The sequence below is a fragment of the Pleurodeles waltl genome, chromosome 5, assembly GCF_031143425.1.
Source record: "Pleurodeles waltl isolate 20211129_DDA chromosome 5, aPleWal1.hap1.20221129, whole genome shotgun sequence".
Classification (NCBI taxonomy): Eukaryota; Metazoa; Chordata; class Amphibia; order Caudata; family Salamandridae; genus Pleurodeles; species Pleurodeles waltl.
This window is the reverse complement of record NC_090444.1, coordinates 1036565695-1036586033: the sequence shown is the minus strand read 5'-3', so window position 1 is coordinate 1036586033 and position 20339 is coordinate 1036565695. Positions and strand designations below refer to the sequence as shown.

The 20339-nt window shown below is 42.0% G+C and overlaps 1 protein-coding gene across 2 annotated transcripts in view; it reads left to right on the top strand.

Annotated features, from left to right (window-relative positions):
- The window catches only part of AHI1 (Abelson helper integration site 1), a 922284-nt gene that overhangs the window by 269005 nt on the left and 632940 nt on the right, over nucleotides 1-20339 (top strand). For both annotated transcript variants that reach the window (XM_069235204.1, XM_069235205.1), the window contains exons 12-13: nucleotides 6407-6530; nucleotides 8798-9027. In XM_069235204.1, coding sequence (XP_069091305.1) covers nucleotides 6407-6530; nucleotides 8798-9027 — 354 coding nt within the window. The remainder of the gene's footprint in view (nucleotides 1-6406; nucleotides 6531-8797; nucleotides 9028-20339) is intronic.

Below are 20339 nucleotides of genomic sequence, written 5' to 3'. Positions count from 1 at the left end.
ACCAATGACTTTCTTGCTAAGATTCACAATGTTCCATGGCAACCCAACTATCTATTGGTAACCATGGATGTGACTGCATTATACACTTCCATCAAGCATGAATTTGGCATTCAAGCATGTTGTCACTTCTTGGGCACTCGTAAAATTGAATTTCTTCAACATACTAACATGCTAATTAGCATGTTAAGATTTTGCCTCACCCACAACGCCTTTCTATTTGACAATCAATATTACTTGCAGAAACAAGGGACTGCAATGGGAGCTTAATTTGCTCCCACGTACGCCAACCTTTACATGGGCTGGTGGGAAAAGGAGATAGCTTGGTCTGACTCTAATGGTAAATACATGGAACAAGTGATACTATGGGTCAGATATATTGATGATCTCTTTCTTATCTGGGATGGTGACGAGATTTCTCTCAAACAATATGTTGATATCTTGAACAACAATGAGCTGAACATTCACTTAGACTTGAAATATAGTGCACAAACTATAGAATTTCTTGATGTCCAGATCTCTATTGAAAAAGATGTCTTACAGACAACCATTTTTCGTAAACCAACAGCCTGTAATTCAATCTTGCATGGCAATAGTGGTCATCCAAAAGCTTTGAAATGGAGTATTCCATATAGTAAATTTTTACGGGCTCGTAGAATCTGTTCTAATGATGATTGCTTCAAGACTGAAATCATGACGATGACACAGAGATTTTTAGAGAGAGGATATCCTTTGAAGATCCTTAAAGATGCACACTTGAGGGTCTTGAATATGTCTCGAGAAAAATTGCTTTTCAAGCCTGATAATATTCATAATCAAGATCACAATAAGGTATCATCACCTAGACTGTTCTTAGAGTTTAATTCTCAACATTTGCATTTAAATAATATCATACAGAAAAATTGGCATGTTTTGAGACATGATTCTGCCATCAAGGACAGTATAGGTCCACATCCATGTATCACATATCGCAAAACTCAATCTTTGGGTAACCATCTTACCAGAAGCCTATTTCAGAGTCCCAAAACTAATATGTCATGGTTGGCTAAAAAAAGCTTGGGCTTTTGGAAATGTGGACATTGTAAATCATGTTTGTATGCACAGAATACTCAGACATACACCACGTTCGAAGGAAAAATGTGTGACATAACTGAACGTATCACATGCGAAACTGAATACGTTGTATATGTCATTGAATGTGGGTGTCGCAAAAAATATGTGGGCAGTACCATTCATAAACTGAAAGTCAGGTTCCTGCAACATCTCAGAGCCATTAAGAATCATGATCCATCTTATCCTTTAGCTAAACACTTTTGGGATGTACATGAAGGTAACTGTAGTTCCCTAGCATTTTATGGTGTTAAAACCATTGCGGTCCATCCCCGAGGAGGCAATAGAATTGCACATTTGAGACAAATGGAGTCCAAAATTATTTTACTTTTAGGTACGGAACACCCTTGGGGTCACAACTTGGACGCAGAGCTTCATGTACATCTGTAAGTTTTTAGATTTTCCCATACAGATATATACACATTTTTTTACATTTTCTCACACATAGATTTTGTCCAATAGAAAACATGAAATGAAATTGATGACTTTTTTAGAATATTGTGTTTTGTTAGGATCCTTACTGATTGATTTTATCATTATTGTTATTATTATTATTATTAGCATGTTGCCGGATTGAAACTTAGTGTATTTTGGTAATAATTTTTTATTAATAATTTATTCACTTTTAGGGTGTTATACTCATCTATTTTATTCCTATACTGTTGCATAGGTCCTTGGGGAGGATAGCGGCGCACATATACATTCTCCTGTTGCTGAATTTGTGGGGTTTATTTACAATTTCCTAATCGATAACAATTTGACCTATGATATGGATCTATTAATTAATCTCTTCAGATTCCTTTTAGAATATATTAATTTATAGGACTATGACTAATTTAATGAATTATGATGATGAATATCCATTTATTTATTTATTCCACGTTGAAATCGCTTTTACCTGTATTTTATTTTGTATTTTTAGAATTGACTGAATTTACTCTATTTATTTGTCATCATCTGTCATCTATTTATAGCCTGTATATGAAGTGGATGTATTGCAATCAATTGGCAGTACATATATTTATATTGTTAATTAATTACATTTATATACCAGGCTTTTAAAATTAAAACTAAAATTAAAATCAAAATTAAAATTATTAGGTATAAGTGGGCAATATGTGGACATCAAGAGTAAAAGGAAAAAGGAAAAATGAAAATTGAAAAAGAGAAAGAGAGAAAAAAATAGCATACATGGGATTTGTTTTGTATTCAAGAATTGTAGACTGTGATCACAATTAATTAATTTTTTAGTGTTCACAGGTGACCAGACTATATTTGTGATAATGTATTATAATATGAGAGAAATATATAATGTCACATTTTTAGTTCATAGTTTATTTCAAAACATGCACAGGATTAGGAGTTTCTCATTTTTAAGTTAAAATTGTGACGTTATAAAATGGCCGCTCCATTTGCACTTCTCTTGAGCTATGCAATGAACATCAAAGAAGGACTATATGGTTTAAATAGTTGAGTGTAAAATGTCTGCCAATGTCCTGTTCAAGGCTTCGGCCGAAACGCGTAGACATTTGGTTGGGACAGCGTGTGTGTCTTTTGAATGGTGGGCACATTGTCGATCTTTTTTTTGTGCTTTTTGTACCAACTTTTGCTGGTGTGATTTACCTGCAATCTAATCTTTTTTCAATAAATAGCAGCCGATGAATTTATCGAGAACAAGTGGTTTTTTGAGTATTTTACCAGCTGGTATTGAATGATGTGCAGCCCTTGGTGTGCGATTTAAATACACCATTTTTCTGGATATATATATATATATATATATATATATATATATATATATATATATATATATATATATATATATATATATATATATATATATATATATATATATATATATATATATATATATATATATATATATATATATATATATATATATATATATATATATATATATATATATATATATATATATATATATATATATATATTATATCTCATCACCAAAGAAAGAGACACTGCACTCCCGAAGAATTCACTGGCAAGTTGCTTTAATGACAGACAGCAATGCTCAGGCAACATAAATCAGACTCCATGATGCGTTTCAACATCTCGTCTTTTTCAAATGGTTTTCAGTCTCTCTCCATGCTGTTGTAGGTTGCCTACCTTTTCAGTGCACAGAGGCATTCTTGGATTTATACCTTTATGTCCCACACCTGGGAGCTTAATCATTCTGTGAGCATTTTTTTTATTGTTAAAATACCAAGAGAAAGGACGAAATGTAGAAATGAAGGAGCAATAGAGATTATAAAATCAAATTTACAACATATCTGTGACAATGCTATGAAGAAAAATTTACGACCACCACCTTTTCCACATAATTAGATATTTGGAGCCTCATTTCGACCCTGGCAGTCCTAGGGCCGCTGTGGCAGTCGGACCGTAGCACAAGTGGCGGTCCGACCGCCACATCACGAACGTGGCGGGGCCGTTACAGTCGGACCAGCAACACTGCCAGGTTGCCGACAACCTGGTGGTGCCGGTGGTCTCAATCCGCAAGCAGCGCTGCCCTGGGGATTACGAGTCCCCTTTCCGCCTGCCTTTGCATGGCGGTCTCACTGCCATGCTAAGGCTGGCGGAAAGGGGACGGTGGGGGTCCCATGAGGGCCCCTACACTGTCCATGCACTTAGCATAGGCAGTGCAGAGGCCCCCATGAACAGCCGTGTCGCGCATTCCACTGCCCGAATTACGAGCAGTGAAAAGCGTGACAGGTGCTGATGCACTGCAACATTGCCACCGGCTCGATTACGAGCCGGCATCAAAGATGTGGTGTGTGTCCCTCTAGGCCGATTTGCACCCGCCGGCCCAGTACGAGACATGTAATGGGAACAGTAGGCGGAAAACCAGAGTGGCGGTTTTCCGGCCCAGTGTGTTTGGCAGTGCGCACATAATGAGGCCCTTGGTGTCTACAGCCCTTAACGTGGATATCCCAGGCTGTGACAGTGACGTAGGAGGGGAATTGTGCTACCCTAGCTGCCATATACCCTGGAGATACTTTTATTATATTCAGCTAATTCCAGTAAGCCTTTGAGGTCAGACCGTCCCTGATTCTCCAGTATGCCAAAATTGCAGGAATTGCCCCAAACCCTCAAAGCACTTGAGGCTATGCTGCTGATATAACAGGGTCATAGACCGTTCTCCCTACTTCAAAAATCACTAAAATAAGATAGGAAGTATACTTGAGAGTAAAACAATACTGGAGAAAGAGATAAACGCTACAATTAGCGGTACAGATTGTGCAAAGGCCTGCTCCCAAGTGAGAGATGTTGAGTAAAACATGATTAAAATTAATCAATTTAACATACTCCATTGTACTTATTTCGAACCAGTGAAACTTTGCAGAATATGCTGAAATGTATATACTCCTCTTTCCTGAGATGTGAGGCTAAGGGTGCATCCTTTTATTTCATTACATGATCCTGTAGTGAGTTAACTGATTACCGGGAGTGAATTGAGTTGAGGCTACACAAGGTGACCGCTTTTCTTCTAGAAAGTACACCTACAAAATATTTGCTGAGAGTAACTCCCAAACCAGAAAAAGAGTGATAAATAATGAAATTGCAAGGTTGGAATTGGTGCTGACCTAATGCTGAATCACCATGCTCTGGCTGCAGAGAAGGGCTCCTCTAGAGAGGATGTGGGAAAAGATATATTGGAGTTGACAACAGCAGAGGAAATACTCCCGAAAGTGGTAAGAAGAAACCTAGATGCCTCAGAAGATATACTTAGCTGGGAGGGTATGATAAATAACTTGGTTATAGAAAATAATGAAGGCAACCAATGAGATTGAGGTCTGACATACCAGACTTAAGGTACAGAGCATATTGAACTCTATGTGAGCCCCATGATATTGTTGGATACCTCTGAATTATTAATGCTTTATAAATATCCTACTTTATTTTACTTATCTACTGCGGTGTAGCCTTGGTGGGGGGGTTGGGTAGGGAAACGTTACAGTCCCCTAAATATATATATATTCTGATAAATAGTTAGATACAACTGGTTTCAGTCGGGTATGGTGAGGTGTCTACCACATTTTTACATATACAAACACACAAAAACAAACACACACTCTCCGTCTCTCTGTTTTGAAAGTCTTCAGAAATGTTGGTTATTTTTTTTAAAAAATTGTGTTTTCTTTAATTTAGTAACCCTGCCAAGCTGCATTCCTCTCCCCCCTAACCCTCTTGAACCATCCTTGTTGTATAGTATATTTTAGCATTAAATGATAACGCTTTTAGAAAATCTGAAGCCGACAGCCCCCAATATCGCTGACCAAGCTACGCCTTGCTTTTCTTTTTTTTTCATTGTTTTCAGTGCGCTGTGTAGTTGTTGGATGAAAATTACAGTGTGTAAGATGACTGTATGAATGTTGTACTTATGATGACCAGTCACAGGGAATTGTTTATTATGTTTGTGTATTCTAGTCCTGTACAGGACAACGGAAAACCGAAAAAAATACCTTTTTTGGGGGGGGGGAAAGGAATTCGAAGAATTGGTACCGTTGTCCTCTTTCATTATGCAGAATTGTAAAATCGGCATCACAATGGGGACACCCCACTGTACTTGTTTAGTGCAAATTGGAAATGCTACTTATAAAAATATTGTCTAGTGGTTATATTTTTTGAGGCTGTAAATAAGGATCCAGAAATTGATTCTACCTTTATGTTTGTCATATAATTATATAGTTGTTTATAAAAACATTGCTGTAATCAATGATTTATTTACTTTGTACAGACCCTATACACTGTATACATAGTTTTACAAATAATGGTAATGAAGACACATTACTGTATTGTAGGATTGATGAGTATAACACTTTACAGAAACAGAAATTTCAAGCTACATTACCAGTAGCATATATTCTTTGTTTAGTGTTTTGGTTGTTCTTTTGTATTAGTTCATTCTTATGACTCAAATGTACCTATTTCTTACAGTTTTAAAAATGTTACACACAGAAATGTCTAGTAGTTATATATTATTTGATATTTTAAGGGACCTAAAGTGTGAGTCTACCTTTATTTGTTTTTGTGACATAATTATGTTTTTCTAATTAAAAGCATTGTAATCAATAATGGATTTCTATTATACCAACTCCATTTCTGGTTAGCATAAATTGGTTCATTATAGAATTAATTCTGATGGATAAAACATGTTGCAGTAACATTATTTGTAAGATGTATTACTTGTAGCAATCTGCCTTGTGCAATTTGTTGGATGTTCTTTGTTGTCGGTTACTTTTCATGATTTCTAAGGGTGCCTTTTATTTCCACTCAGTGTATGAGATTCCCTCTGGGCAGTATTTGCAAGAGCTTCATGGCCACCTCAATATTGTTTATGATATTTGTTGGTCGACCGATAATCAGAATCTTCTTACTGCATCTTCAGATGGCACGGCAAGGTCAGTGAGGATTGAAAATATTATGCTTTTAAGATTTGTTACCAAATATTCTAGTATCTGCTTTCTTCTTCCTTTTGCTGTTTACATGTTGCTCTGAGTGAGAGACGTGCTAGAATGTTTGCTGGTTTATGGGTACATTGAGAACATGACCATGTGTCGGATTAATTTTGTTTAAACCATATAAATATTGACATGGATATATTTTATTAAAGTCAACATTACTTGTTATATTGGAAGTAATCACACAGCCAACAAAAATGTCTTAAACCATTGACATGTAGGCTTAATCTCTCTTGAGTGTTTTGGTAATGACAGCACTTCTATTAGCTGACAGTATTGTGAGACATGAAGCAATTTATGGACGCCATTAGCACTTGGAAAGACGTTCTGTTAAACAACTAAAGTGGTCCCATATTCTTGTGACTGGTTATTACTATTCATTCCAATTTTAGTCCATGTAGACTGATCCAGGCAATGTTTTCTTAATAACCACGGAGAGACGGAATTACTCACACACAAACGCAGTAATTGTTTGTACATTTACCTTCTGTAGATATTCTTAAACTCTGACAAATAGTATTCTCCAAAAGACCAACCCAAAGCAACTAAAAACTGAACTCTGGGTTTAGAATTGCTTATAAAGTCCTTTTTTGGATACTTTCCTGACCACAACATAGTCGCTGTCAAATTGCAGTTGTTAAAATGTAGGTTGAGTACATCTGTGTTAGAATTCCATCAAAGGGACTTAACATTAAAAGTTGGGAATCAGAAATGGCCACATTATGGTCTGGTGTCTTCAATTCAAGATAACATATGTGAAAGAATATATATATTTTTTAAATCAGTTAATTTAGTTATAAGTTTGTGCATCTATTACATTTTTTGTAGCACTTTTTCCAGAATACCACACAGTGAAGGAAAAAACAAGACTGCATAGTACTTTGGAAATGGTGAAAAAATAATTCATCTGTGTTGGAGGGTGGGCATGTATTAGAGCTAGGCTTGAGAGTAGCGGAACAGTTTAAGCACAGTAAACACTTGTCTGTTAGTTTTGGTGCACTCAGGCTGAAGGTAAATTGTGAAGGGCAACAGTAAGGCTAGAGAAAGGAATTGTTCACTCAAGGCCGCAATATGAGCAATGGTGTATGAATAGAGTCACTGAGAGAGAAGCTATTTCAGTAGACTGGGGAATGCATGGAGAAACAGGCCACTGCTGAGAAGATCAGTATTTTGGGCAACACATTCGAAAGATTTGTTGCAACAAGTTTGGAGGCTGGAAAGATGATGAAGAAATACATTCAACAGAGGATAAACAGTTGAAATGAACAGGTGTGGAAGACAGAACAAAGGTGTTTCTCACAATTATGCCTAATTAACGACAAATTCCTTTGTTGTGAGATGTTGTTTTTCACCTAAAGTGATACCTTTGGGTGGAAAATCTTCATCTAGTGATACCAGGCCTCTCCTATCCTGAAATTAAGGACTCCACAGTCTCTGCACCTGATAATTCTGGACCGGACCATAGGTACCAGATCTCACTTTACTGCTGGGGCTATGGCCTGAGGGCAGCAGCACAACCCTGCCCCCACCGACCAATGCAACAGCATGGGAGGAAAAGACTATGCTCCCCCAGACTGAAGTTTTCCTTGAACCCATATACCAACCCTCACCAGGCCTGTTGACTTTTTCCAACAGCTTAGAGTAGGAAGAAAATGTTACGAAATTTGGGAAAACTGTCCACAAAAAGATCCAGTATTGCTGGGTCAGAGCACTTATTCCCCATTCTGGGTAAAACACTTGTAATTTCTAGAATTTGGTGTGCAATGCCCGCTGTTCTCATAGATTATGCCTAACTGTGAACAACCCACCCCCTAAAGCCTCACTGTATCCTTGCACCAAATTCCATGATAAGCGTAAATGAGGGTTTATACGAGGTAAGTGTTGTAGAGAAGTATGACCCTTGAAAACATAATTATGTAATGGTTTGGTGAAGGATACTAATCTGAAAATCTCCCTCTGTTTGTCTTTTCTTCCCACCTCTTTCACTCTACTCCTCTTCTCCTATCACTTTTCCAGCCCCTCTCCCTTCCCCCACCTTAACTTAGGTTTTTTAATTTAATGTGTCATTGCCTTTTTTCCATTGTGTTTCCATAATGCATGTTATTGTTTTTGTTTTTTTAAATCTTTCTAGATTGGGATGCGCATTCACTGTTGTTTGACTGGTAACAAACTTTATGCCACTTATCCTTATCTTTGTTTTTTTGTAGAATGTGGAAAATTGAACCTCAAACTACATCCACTTTGAAAGTTTTCCCTCATCCAGCTTTTGTTTACACTGCCAAGTATCACCCAGTGGCTGAATATTTGGTTGTGACAGGATGTTACGACTCTGTGGTGCGCATATGGAATGTGATGGCAAAAGAAATCCATGGACAGCTGCTGCAGGAATTGGATGGCCACAAAAGTTTTATTAACACACTTTGCTTTGATGACAAAGGTATTTTCACAGACTGTTTATGCACAACCGTTGCAACCTCAGATAACTTACGTCAATGTTCCGATCATGTGTATTTCATCCATATTTACAACATACTATTTTTGCTGATCTTGGACATTTTCCAGCACTGTCCATGATTTGATGTGAATAATAAGAATTTTCACCATTAAGGTTGTATGATATTTATGGTAATGTGCAATTTCAATTTAATATGAATATTTTGTCAGCTTTGTGAATTTTTCAAATTGAATTCCAGTGTACAAGGGAAAGATGTCTCCACCTAAATCTTTAGGGTTGTAACCATGCTGTGATTTTTGGAAACATATGTCGGTGATGGACCTGCACAGGGTATGGCTTCGGTGTTTGGGCTTGAGGCACGACTGTAAGTCATGTGATAAATATATCTTCATGTACTCATAGGTGATCCAGGACTGTGAAATTAAGCTGTACATCATCGAACATCGAAAGAAGTCTCAGACCTCATGTAGTTCTCGCTCGTTCTCAAAGTTGAGGGCACAGACTTATTCCACTTTCAAGGCTGATCCGCGGCCGAAGTCAAAATCAAAGAGGAAACGCAAGGTGAAGCAGGACTTAACCTCATCCAGCCTCTCTCTATCTAAAGGGAAGTTGCAAGGGCATTAGGGTGCCACTCGGTCCTGATCTCCTACAGTTGTGCTTCAACTTCCCCTTGCCATTGGTGATGCCACAAGAGGTCAAAGCCTTTAGACAGGCCTACCAACAGTCAACTGGTTCCACCTTGCGGCTTTTGGTGAGGCCTACTGGCAGTATACCAGCCTCCAGTCGGGTTACTGCTAGCAGACCTGCCTCTGTGCTGTCTGATCCCCTGGAATCTGCCTCAGGTTGCCCACAGACTTCCATCATGGCTACAAGACCTGTGCTGAGTCCTCTTTCATCTACGCCCATCCTGACATGGGTGGTGTGGGATGGGGATCTGTTGCCGACTCTGGTGTTCGAACCTGTGCCGAATCCATCTTGACCCTAACAAGGTCACTTGCTGACTCCACACAGGTGCACCCTGTTCCTGTACAGCCTGATTCAGACTGTACATCCCCAATACCAGAGAGCCATCACCTTTTTATTTCTGATTCCGACCAGAGTTTGCCACCACTCAGAGATGACGGTGGTGATGATGATGATGATTTACCCCCACATCATAATGAGAGTTTATGCATGGATTTACAGGAGCCCAGTAGGCTTACTACTTCGCCTGATAAAGGTCTTGCCCCTTGGGTGGCCAGTGGACAAGAGTGCTTTGTTTGCTGTAGTTGTCAGATATGCTGGTGATGGTAATTATCAATGAATTCCTTCTGTTGATGTAAAGATAAACCAAAGGTCTGCAACCTAGTCCTGCTCCTTCTGAGCACTTACTTCCACATAAAGCTTTAACTGACACTCTTATGGGTACTTGGTGTAAGTCTTGCTCTTACCCAGCAGTGAACAGGTAGGTTGCTCAGTGCCACAGAGCAGTGTTCAGCGAACCTGATCTTCTTATGCTGCTTCATATTCCTGATAATTTGGTGTTCCAAGCAAGGTAAATCCTATTTCCTTCCCCATAACCACCCCCGAACAAGTAGTTGAAAAGGATTGAGGCGTTTGGAAACCAAATGTTCACTTTGGCCCGCATAACCTTGAAATGTGTCCACACACACACACACACACACACGCACGCACGCACGCACGCACACACACGCACGCACACACACACACACGTGCACACACACACACACACACGCACTCACACACACACACTCACACTCACTCACACTCACACACACACACACTCACTCACTCACTCAAAACATTCTCTCACTCTCTCTCACTTCTAGGATGTGGCCAGCAAGATATCACTGCAGTGTAGAAGAGTTTAGGGATTCCTTAGCTTGAAACAGGGGCGGGAGCCAAATATGTGCTGTGGGCTGGTCTTGATACTACAGATTTATTGTTGCATGCAGTTGGCACTAATATGTGCTCAGCTGCCATTCTTGAATTTGATCCACAGGTTTCTTTTTTGATCAATAATGCAGGAATCCTGTGTGGATATGCCTTTTGATGGACCCTGCCTATTTAGCAAAAAAGCTGATTCTGCCCTGCAGTACTTAAAAGAAAGCTAGGTCACAGCACTTTCTTTGGTCCTTTCGACCTCTACCAGACAGTTTCCACATCAGTTTCGGTCCTGCCAATGCTACTCCATAGGTTTAGGGTTAGGCAACGCCTGACCCCTCCGGGCGCAGCTGTGCTCTCCCAAGACCTTTTGTGGCAGGGCAGCAGGGATCAGCCTGGCAATTTGCAGGTCACCAGTGGCAGAGTTATTTTCTCAGTCACCCTCCTCTGCAGTATCTGACACCAAGCTGCTTTAGTTTGCTCTTAGTAATGCAGAATTACCCTTTGGGATGGCGGGTCCGAAATTTTCACTTCAGGTGGCAGTCAACTTACATCGACAAACGAGTCCTCCTGATTGTCAAGCAGGGCAGTGCCTTTCTTTCTTTCCGACCCACCACAGCTCCCTGCCACATTGGAGCAAATTTCATAGGATCATCAATCCATCTTACTGCAAGAGGTTCAAGCTCCTCTTTCCAAAGGTGTATTTGAGTGGGTGCCAGCCACAGAAATTTGGACAGGTGTTACTTCTTGTGTACTACCGAGATGTTACCTGCGGTTCAAGGTTGATTGATAGTATATTCATTGCCATGCTTCTCATCGCCCTTACCGTGCCCCTCAGGTGTTCACAAAAGTGATGGCCGTCGTCTCACCTGTCTTTAGCAACTTGGCGATAACAGTTTTAACCAGAGAGTTGCAGACTGCCAGGAGATGACTGCGATCCTCCTGAGATTGCTGGGCATCTCGATCAACAAGCCAAAATCACAACTTCCTCCTTCACAAAGGCTTCCTTTTAGTAGAGCTTTGTTGGATTCAGTGCAGTTTATGGCCTTTTCTCTGTTGCAAATGATTCCAGGACATTCAGGCTATAATCTTAATGTTTTGACTTTTGTCCTGGATCTAGGTGAGAGCAGCTCTGAGGCTTCTTGACCTGTTGGCCTCTTGCATCCTGCTTGTCCCCTTCACCAGGTGGCATATGCAGGCTTTGCAGAGGGATCTGAAGTCTTAGTAGGCCCAGCATCGAGGATGTCATCCAGGTTTCGGAGGAGACTGTACAAAATCTGCAGTGATGGCTGCTTGACAACAACAAGACCTTTCTCATCCAACTGATGTCTGTGATGAGTGCATCACTGCTGGATTTGAGGAGATCATCTGCAAGAGGTGCAGATCTGAGGACTCTGAAGGAGTTGAGGGCCATTAGTCCATCGTTGAAGGCCTTCCAACTGTCCACCAATGGGAGGCTGATACAGGTTTTCAGGGACAACATCACCAACATGTGATACTGCAACAAGCAGGGTAGAGTAGGGTCCTGGGTCCTGTGTCAGAAGGCTCTGTACCTGTGGAGGTGATTAGAATGTCAGGGCAGCTCCCAGATTGTGAACCACCTGGTAGGATTATTGAATGCCACAGCAGATGAGCTCTGCCAGCAGTACGTGGCGGGTCATGAATGTTGAGGTGCAAAGAGCATCTTTCGACTGGTGTGGTACAAGGTATTCCTGTATGCCTTTACACCTCTGTCTCTCCTACCTAGAGTTCCAAAAGAGATTCTATCAGCTAGACCCCATAAACTGGCTTTAAACTTTCACATCAACCGTACCAGATTTCTGTTGTGTAATCTCTGTGGGCACTGGGATCATTTAGGATGCAGGTTATTGGGAGAAGAAAATGCAGGGCAATTTCTGAAATGTAATTTGGAAACAAGTACTTACAAAGTATATGAAAACCCCTCTGGCCCCCTCCCTTCACCATGGCCTTACTGGGCTCCAGAGAACTTCAGAGTTTTTTTTTTTTTACTTTTCAGTCCTCAGTTGTCCATTTGCCAGTTAGTGGGCTGTTTCCCCTCACATTTGGAGGGGTGGTCTTTCCAATGAACTCTGTAGCCTGACTGGATGTCACACCTGAATCTACAAAACTGTAACAAAAAACGGTGGTACACTTAGGTTCATTTTAGCTAAAATCTTGTAATAGATTCTTCTAAGGTATCAAAAGGTTTATACCCTACAATACATTTTGTAAATGTTATAATCAAAGAAGTGATTAAATAACCAATGTGTATTCAGGCTTCAGTTTCAAAAGTTATTGATACTTAGGGACAGATTAGATACCATATTATGTCAAATGTAATTTAAATTTTCAGAAATCACACAGAATAGAATGTGAAGGTGCTAAGTGCAAAAAATTAAAAATGACTTGCTCAAATGCTCACTCTATACCACATTTGGTTTCACATTACTCAGACAATTTAGGCACACAAACATGAATGATGTGGTAAGAGAATAGCTTGATTGGAAGGCCCATACTGTGTAGGCTTGAAGTTTTTGATCAATGTCTGTGATTCATTTGTTCATTCGTCAGCTTGTAAATGTTGACATTTCACCCCTTTTGTGTCTATTCTGAGTGTCATCATCAGGGCAAATGCATTGCTGTGGGCATCTGTGATGAGGAATTATAGGATTGTTATGGCTGCTAGGACCCTATCTTGGTGCAGTAGATAAAATGATGAACTGAATTTACTATCAGGTATGTCATTGTGAAAAAGACGTCCGGTGGATGGCAGCCCGTTTGGGATCAAACAACAGTTTCCTGGCTTTTATTGAGCTCCATAACCCCTAGTTCCACATTCCCATTAACTCCAGCCACCACCGATACATGCACTCCCTAGGATGGCCACCACTGCCAGTTCAGGATTTTTGCCAATCAGTCTCATCAGTTCCAAAGATGTGCACAAAATGTGTGTCATAGGTGGCAGTACACCTAAGCCTTTTAGTGGTCCCGTTTTCCGACTGTTTGTCTGCTATGGCCTTCTTCATAAGAGAAATGACACTAAAGAACTGCAGTGACTTCTACAAGACTTGGGGCTGTCTCTCAAAATTCCCAAATCTTGCCTTGTGCCAAGATACATCACCCACCCCTTCCCACGGTTCCACTTCTGTGGAGATAAAAGACTAAAAACACTGCATGCAAATCTTTTCAGGTAGCCAGCCAGTGCACCATGAGTACAAGCAAAGCCGTTCAGGAACCCAAGTGGCCTGCATTCCTCTTATGCCACACTGTTGCCTTTGTATGTGCTTCGTCCAAGAACTGCATGCCCAGTGGTGTAAAACTACACAAGAATGGACTGATACTGCTATGGTGGCAGTAGGACAAGCACGCTTTAAATTATCAAATGTTTCACTTACAGTAGCCACATTTTTATTTGATGACAGGCTCCTCCCTTGAAGGCTGAAGGCCACACCTACAGAAATTGTTTGACTTTACGTCGTGCATGGGTTTATGCCTTATTCCTCTTGCAGGACACCCCAGTAGAATCACATCTCTGCATTGGTTGATATTTCTTCCTGTAACCTGTGCTATAGGTTCTAATTTTCTAGCTAGTGGGTTCAGCACTACATTAATGTCAGCAGCTAGTCTTAAATTATAAGGATTAGGTCCTAAAGAAAACTGATAAAGCAAGAAACCCTGCCAGGAAAGATCATACAGGTGTTAGGGAAACATCCAATTTTTAGGTATTTTGTAAACTTCTGGGTTGAAGGTCCCAGCTGTGAACTACATTCCGTATTTGTGATGTAGAATCAGTCCCTGCCGCAGTTGATACACCAGGTGATTTTTGTGATTTTTTTTATATTTTGGTACTGCATAGTTGTTTACTCAGTAAAAACTCTTTGGTTTTGTTGTTTGTATAATTTGTATCTTCTGTCCCTGTATTTTAATGTGGGGTTGCTCTTTAATTCTAAATACATATTTGAGCCCTGCAGTTTTATTGGGCTTATTTACATAATCCTTCTGACCTATAATTTGTTTTCTTTCTTGATCATCATATTAACTGCCCTATTCATCAAAATAAAACCTTTTCGTTATTAATGTGGCACCTCTGAAGGCACATTCACTTTGTCTTTGATTGGTGCACTCAGGCTTACCTATTTACATTGCAAAATTTCACTTCAGGGTGTTTTTTTCGCCCACCCTCTTCTCCTGGTTGTTTAGGCTTTTTTCTGATACTGTGGTTCTTATCTTGTCGGTCCACTACCCCCATGAGTGGCAGATTTCACCTCCTTACGTCGTGGGCCACAAAGTTATTCACTCATCCCTTGTGCACCTTATGCAGAATAATTTGGGTGCAGGTATTGTCCAACCAGTTTGTTCCCCTTATAGCATTATATGCACTGTCATGTTATCCACTAACCTGAACTGGTTTACAAGTTTCATTTAAAGGCTTCTCCTGTGCTCAGCAAATTTTCCATTGTCGAATCCCAAGCCTCACCCGCCCCACCACTTCTTCAACCTAGCCAGCGCCACCATCGTCCCAAACTGTGCTTCATCGAGTCCGCCACCTACCCGGAAGAGTGGAAACATGTGGAGATTAACCCTCTACTGAAGAAGTCCTCCGCCGACCTGACGGCCCTGAAAAACTACAGACCCATCTCACTGCTCCCTTTCCCAGCCAAAGTCATCAAGAAGGCCATCAACGCCCAGCTCACCAACTTCCTCAAGACCAATCACATCCTGGACCCCTCCCAATCCAGATTCAGGAGCAATCATAGTACTGAAACCGCACTCCCCGCAGCAAACGATGACATCTGCACTCTCCTCAATCGAGGTGAAGCAGCCCTCGTCCTCCTGGACTTCTCCACTGCTTTTAACACTGTCTCTCACACCAGCCTCTGCTCCAGAAAACACGACGCTGGCATCCACGGCAAATCCTTCGAATGGATCCGCTGCTCCCTCACTGGCTGAACCCAGAGAGTCAGGCTCCCACCAGTCACCTCGAAACCAACAGAGACCGGCTGCAGAGTCCACCAGAGCTCCTCTCTGAGCCCGCCCTCTTCAATATCTACATGACTCCGCTCGCCAGATTTGTCAGCATCCGTGGTCTCAACATCGGCACCTATGCCGACGACACCCAGCTGATCCTCTCCCTCACTGAAGAACCATCAGTAGCCAAGAGCAACTACCACAACAGAATGAAGTCACCACCTGGATGAAAGACAGCTGCCTCGAGCTCAGCTCAACAGGACTGAGGTTCTCATCCTGGGCTCTACCCCCTCCACCTGGGACGACTCTCGGTAGCCTGCAGCTCTTGGCCTCCCATCTCCCCCCAACACACACACACAACCTCGGCATCATCCTCGATTCCTCACTGTCAATGGACCGCCAAGTCAACGCTGTCTCATCCTCAGGCTTCCACACACTCTTCCTACCCTGAAAGATCTTCAAATGGATCCCCATTGAGGCAAGAAGAACAATTATCCAGGCACTCGTCAGTAGCAAGCTTAACTACAGCAATGCAGTCTGCCGGCACCATCAAGAAACTACAAATAAGCGCCCAGAGAATCCAGAACGCCGTGGCCAGACTCATCTTGGACATCCCCGACACAACCACATCACCGCCCACCTGAGAGGCCTCCACTGGTACCCGGTCAACAAAAGAATCACCTTCAAACTCTTCACACAAGCACATACACACTGCCTTGCAGCTTGTGTGTGCTAATTGGGAGAAACAGACAAAGTCGACATGGCACCCCTCCTGGGGTGCCATGCCCACAAACCACTGCTTGTGGCATAGGTAAGTCACCCCTCTTGCATGCCTTACAGCCCCAAGGCAGGGTGCACTATACCACAGATGAGGGCATAGCTGCATGAGCAATATGCCCCTACAGTGTCTAACTTCATTCTTAGACATTGTAATTGCAGTGTAGCCATATTGAGTATATGGTTTGGGAGTTTATCATTATGAACTCCACAGCACCATAAGTGCTTCACTGAATACCGGAAAGTTTGGTATCAAACTTCTAAGCACAATAAACCCACAGTGATCCCATTGTGGGATATATTGAAAAATGCACACAGAGGGCATCTTAGAAATGCCCCCTGTATGTTAGCCAGACTGCTACTGTAGGACTGACTGGTCTGTGCCAGCCTGCCACTTTCAGACAAGTTTCTGACCACATGGGGTGAGTGCCTTTGTGCACTCTGTGGTCAGAAACAAAGCCTGGTATGGGTGGAGGTGCTTTACACCTCCCCCTACAGGAACTGTAACACCTGCCAGTGAGCCTCAAAGGCTCAAGCCTCGGGTTACAGTGCCCCAGGGCACTCCAGGTAGTGGAGATGCCTGCCCCCCCCGGACAAAGCCCCACTTTTGGCAGCAAGTCCAGCGGGAAAATTAGGGAAAACAGGGAGGAGTGACCACCCCAGCCAGGACTACCCCTAAGGTGTCCATAGCTGTGGTGTCCCTCTCCCTGCAGAATCCTCCATCTTGGTTTTGAGGACAGGGACCAATAGGGATAGGAAGGTGCCCCCCTCCCCAAAGGGAGTGAGGGCAAGGAGGGTGTAGCCATCCTCAGGGACAGTAGCCATTGGCTGCTGCCTGCTGGCCCCTAAAATGTCCCTAAATGTAGGATTTAAGGGCCTCCCTGAACCCAGCACACCACATTCCTGGTGACCTGACAAGAAGGACTGCTTAGCTGAAACCCCCAACAGAGAGGGAGGAAGATGACAACTGCTTTGGCTCCAGCCCTACCGGCCTGTCTCCTGCTTCAAAGAACCTGCAAAAGACCGGCAACTCGTCAAGTGGGACCAGAGATCTCTGCCAACTCCAGAGGGCTGCCCTACATCTAAAAGGACCAAGAACTTCTGAGGACATCAGATATGTCTAAAGAAAACCTACAACCAAGGACTCCCACCTCACTCCAGATGCGTGAGTCTTGACCCCTGTGCACCCGACGCCCACAGCCCGTGTCCAGGTGGTCCACCCAGCAAGAGAGTGTCCCCAGGTGATTGCGAGCAAGTGCCCACCCAGGGGTGACCTCTTCACCCCTCCACAATGACGCCTGCAGAGGGAATCTCAAGGACCCCTTTGACCACGAAGCTCTGGACGAAGATATCCGACGCCTAGGAACACACTGCACCTGCAGCCACCAGGCCTTGGAGAAGTCGACCCCTGGTGCCTCAACATCCAGCAGGCGGCCCTCCTCCCTGTCCGACCGGTGGTGTGTCTGAGTGACCCCCAGGGTCTTCTCATAGACCAGCATTGAAAACCTGACGTCCTGTTTGCACCCTGCACCCGACCGCCCCCGTGCCGCTGAGGGTGTGTGTGTGTGTGTTTGGTGCTTACTTGTGGCCCCTTCAGTGCTCTTCAAATCCCCCCTGGTCTGCCTTCCTAGCCGCGGGTACATACCTGCAGCCAGGCGGTATTCTGAGTACCCCGTCTCCACAGGAGCCCACGTTAAATTTGCTCAACTTTGACCTCAGCACCTGACCGGCCCTGTGTTGCTGGTGGTGGGTGTTTGGGGTTAACTTGAACCCCAACCGCTGGACTTCCTAAAAGCCGGGTACTGAAACTGTAAGTGTTGTACTTACCTGTGAAACTATCTTACATTTTTTTCCCCCAGGAACTGTTTCTTACAATTGTATGAAGTGCCCATTTTTAAAACAGGTTATTGCCAGTAATTCAAAAACTGTGTTACTTACCTATTTCGAACAAAGTACTGTTGATACCTGTGTGAAATACGAAAATTTTGAAGTACTTACCTGCAACTTGAATCTTGTGGTTCTAAAAAATAAATTAAGAAAATATATTTTTGATAAAACCATTGGTTTGGAGTTCAGCCGTTGAGTGTGTGCTGCTTCTATTGTCTGTGTGTGTACAACAAATGCTTTGCACTACCCTCTGATAAGCCTAACTGCTCGACCACACTACCACAAAGACAGCATTAGTATTATCTACTTTAGCCTCTGTTAAGCCTCTGGGGAACCCCTGGACTCTGTGCACACTATATCTCACTTTGATATTGTATAAACAGAGCCAGCGTCCTACAATTACACACCATGCATTCCTTCTAGTGACCTGTGACTGTCCCGGGACCAAGAGAAAATACCTCACATTCATTTGCTTGTATTCTTATCGCCCTTAATCTCCATGTATACAGTTCTGATCCCAGTCTTATCATTATTTCATATTTTATGCTTGTTTCTTCAGTTACATAATACATGTCGTCCGTAAATGTTATCAGTCCTACAGTATTTCTTCCTTCTATTCTTGCCCTAGTTTTTGCTGATGAAACTCTTTTTTTGACTCTGGCTTTTGTCTCCTTCAACATTGCTCCATCTTGTGTTCATCTGCCTGTACTGTGAATTCATTTGGACAGCTTCTGCAGAAGTTAACTATATGCAGTTTCAAGCAAAATTTAGATAAATGTTATTCGGTCAAAATATATTTTAATACAGTCTGTATTGGCTGATTTTTGATTAAGCCGTAAAATGGTGTTTTTCACTGCTTGTGTTTCCTTCTAGTCACACATTCAGAATGAGCTAGTAGAGTGTGTCAGTGATACAAAATGATAGGTTGTTTCTTTTCATTGAATTCTTAAAAAACATTTTTTACTGCATTAAAATTGTTTGCTGCTTACTAGTTTCCTTGGTAAGACTTTTAGTTTTATGTAACTTCATCAGAATTCGTCAGACGGTCTGGTGGGCCTTTCATCCTTGATTGGGCAAAATGAAGGTAATCATTTACTTCAGTATTGGAACTTTCATAGATTCGCATGCTTGAATCCTTCCCCGTCGTCGAGATGGGAGTCCCGGGTGTAATACAGAAGCTATGGCCAGTTGCATATTAAACATTAAATGCATTATGCCTCTAACTTAGAAACAGTAATTTTGTAAACCATTTTTAAAAAAAAGGCCAAACTCCGATCACACCACCCTCTAGAACCCTCCTGTGAGGAGATGCTAGATGTTCCACCGCATGTCATGTTTAGGAGTCTCCTCTGACCTCTGCTCAGTTTTCTCTCATATATATTTTTTCTGAGGTGTTTCGATTAATATTTTCTTCAGGAATTCTTCACATTTTGGTGCTTCAAACTGACAACCATGTCAGAGACACCAAAGAAGGGGCTTTTTAGAGCCTGTGCTACGTGCATGAAGAAGAGGCTACATGTGGATGACCAGCATAAAGACTGAATATGCTGTCTTTATCCTAACCATAAGACCAGAGACTGTATGGTATTAAGAACATTTTCAACCAAGACCCTAAAGGACAGAGAGGGTCGTCTTCTCCTTTGGCTGCAAAAGTTAAAATCTAGAGAAGACCCAGACTCTGATGAGGACAGTACCTCATCTTCTGTGTCTGACATTAAGACACCTGTGAAGAGGCAGGCTGAGGAACTGACGGCCACTGAAGAACCCCCTAGAAAAGT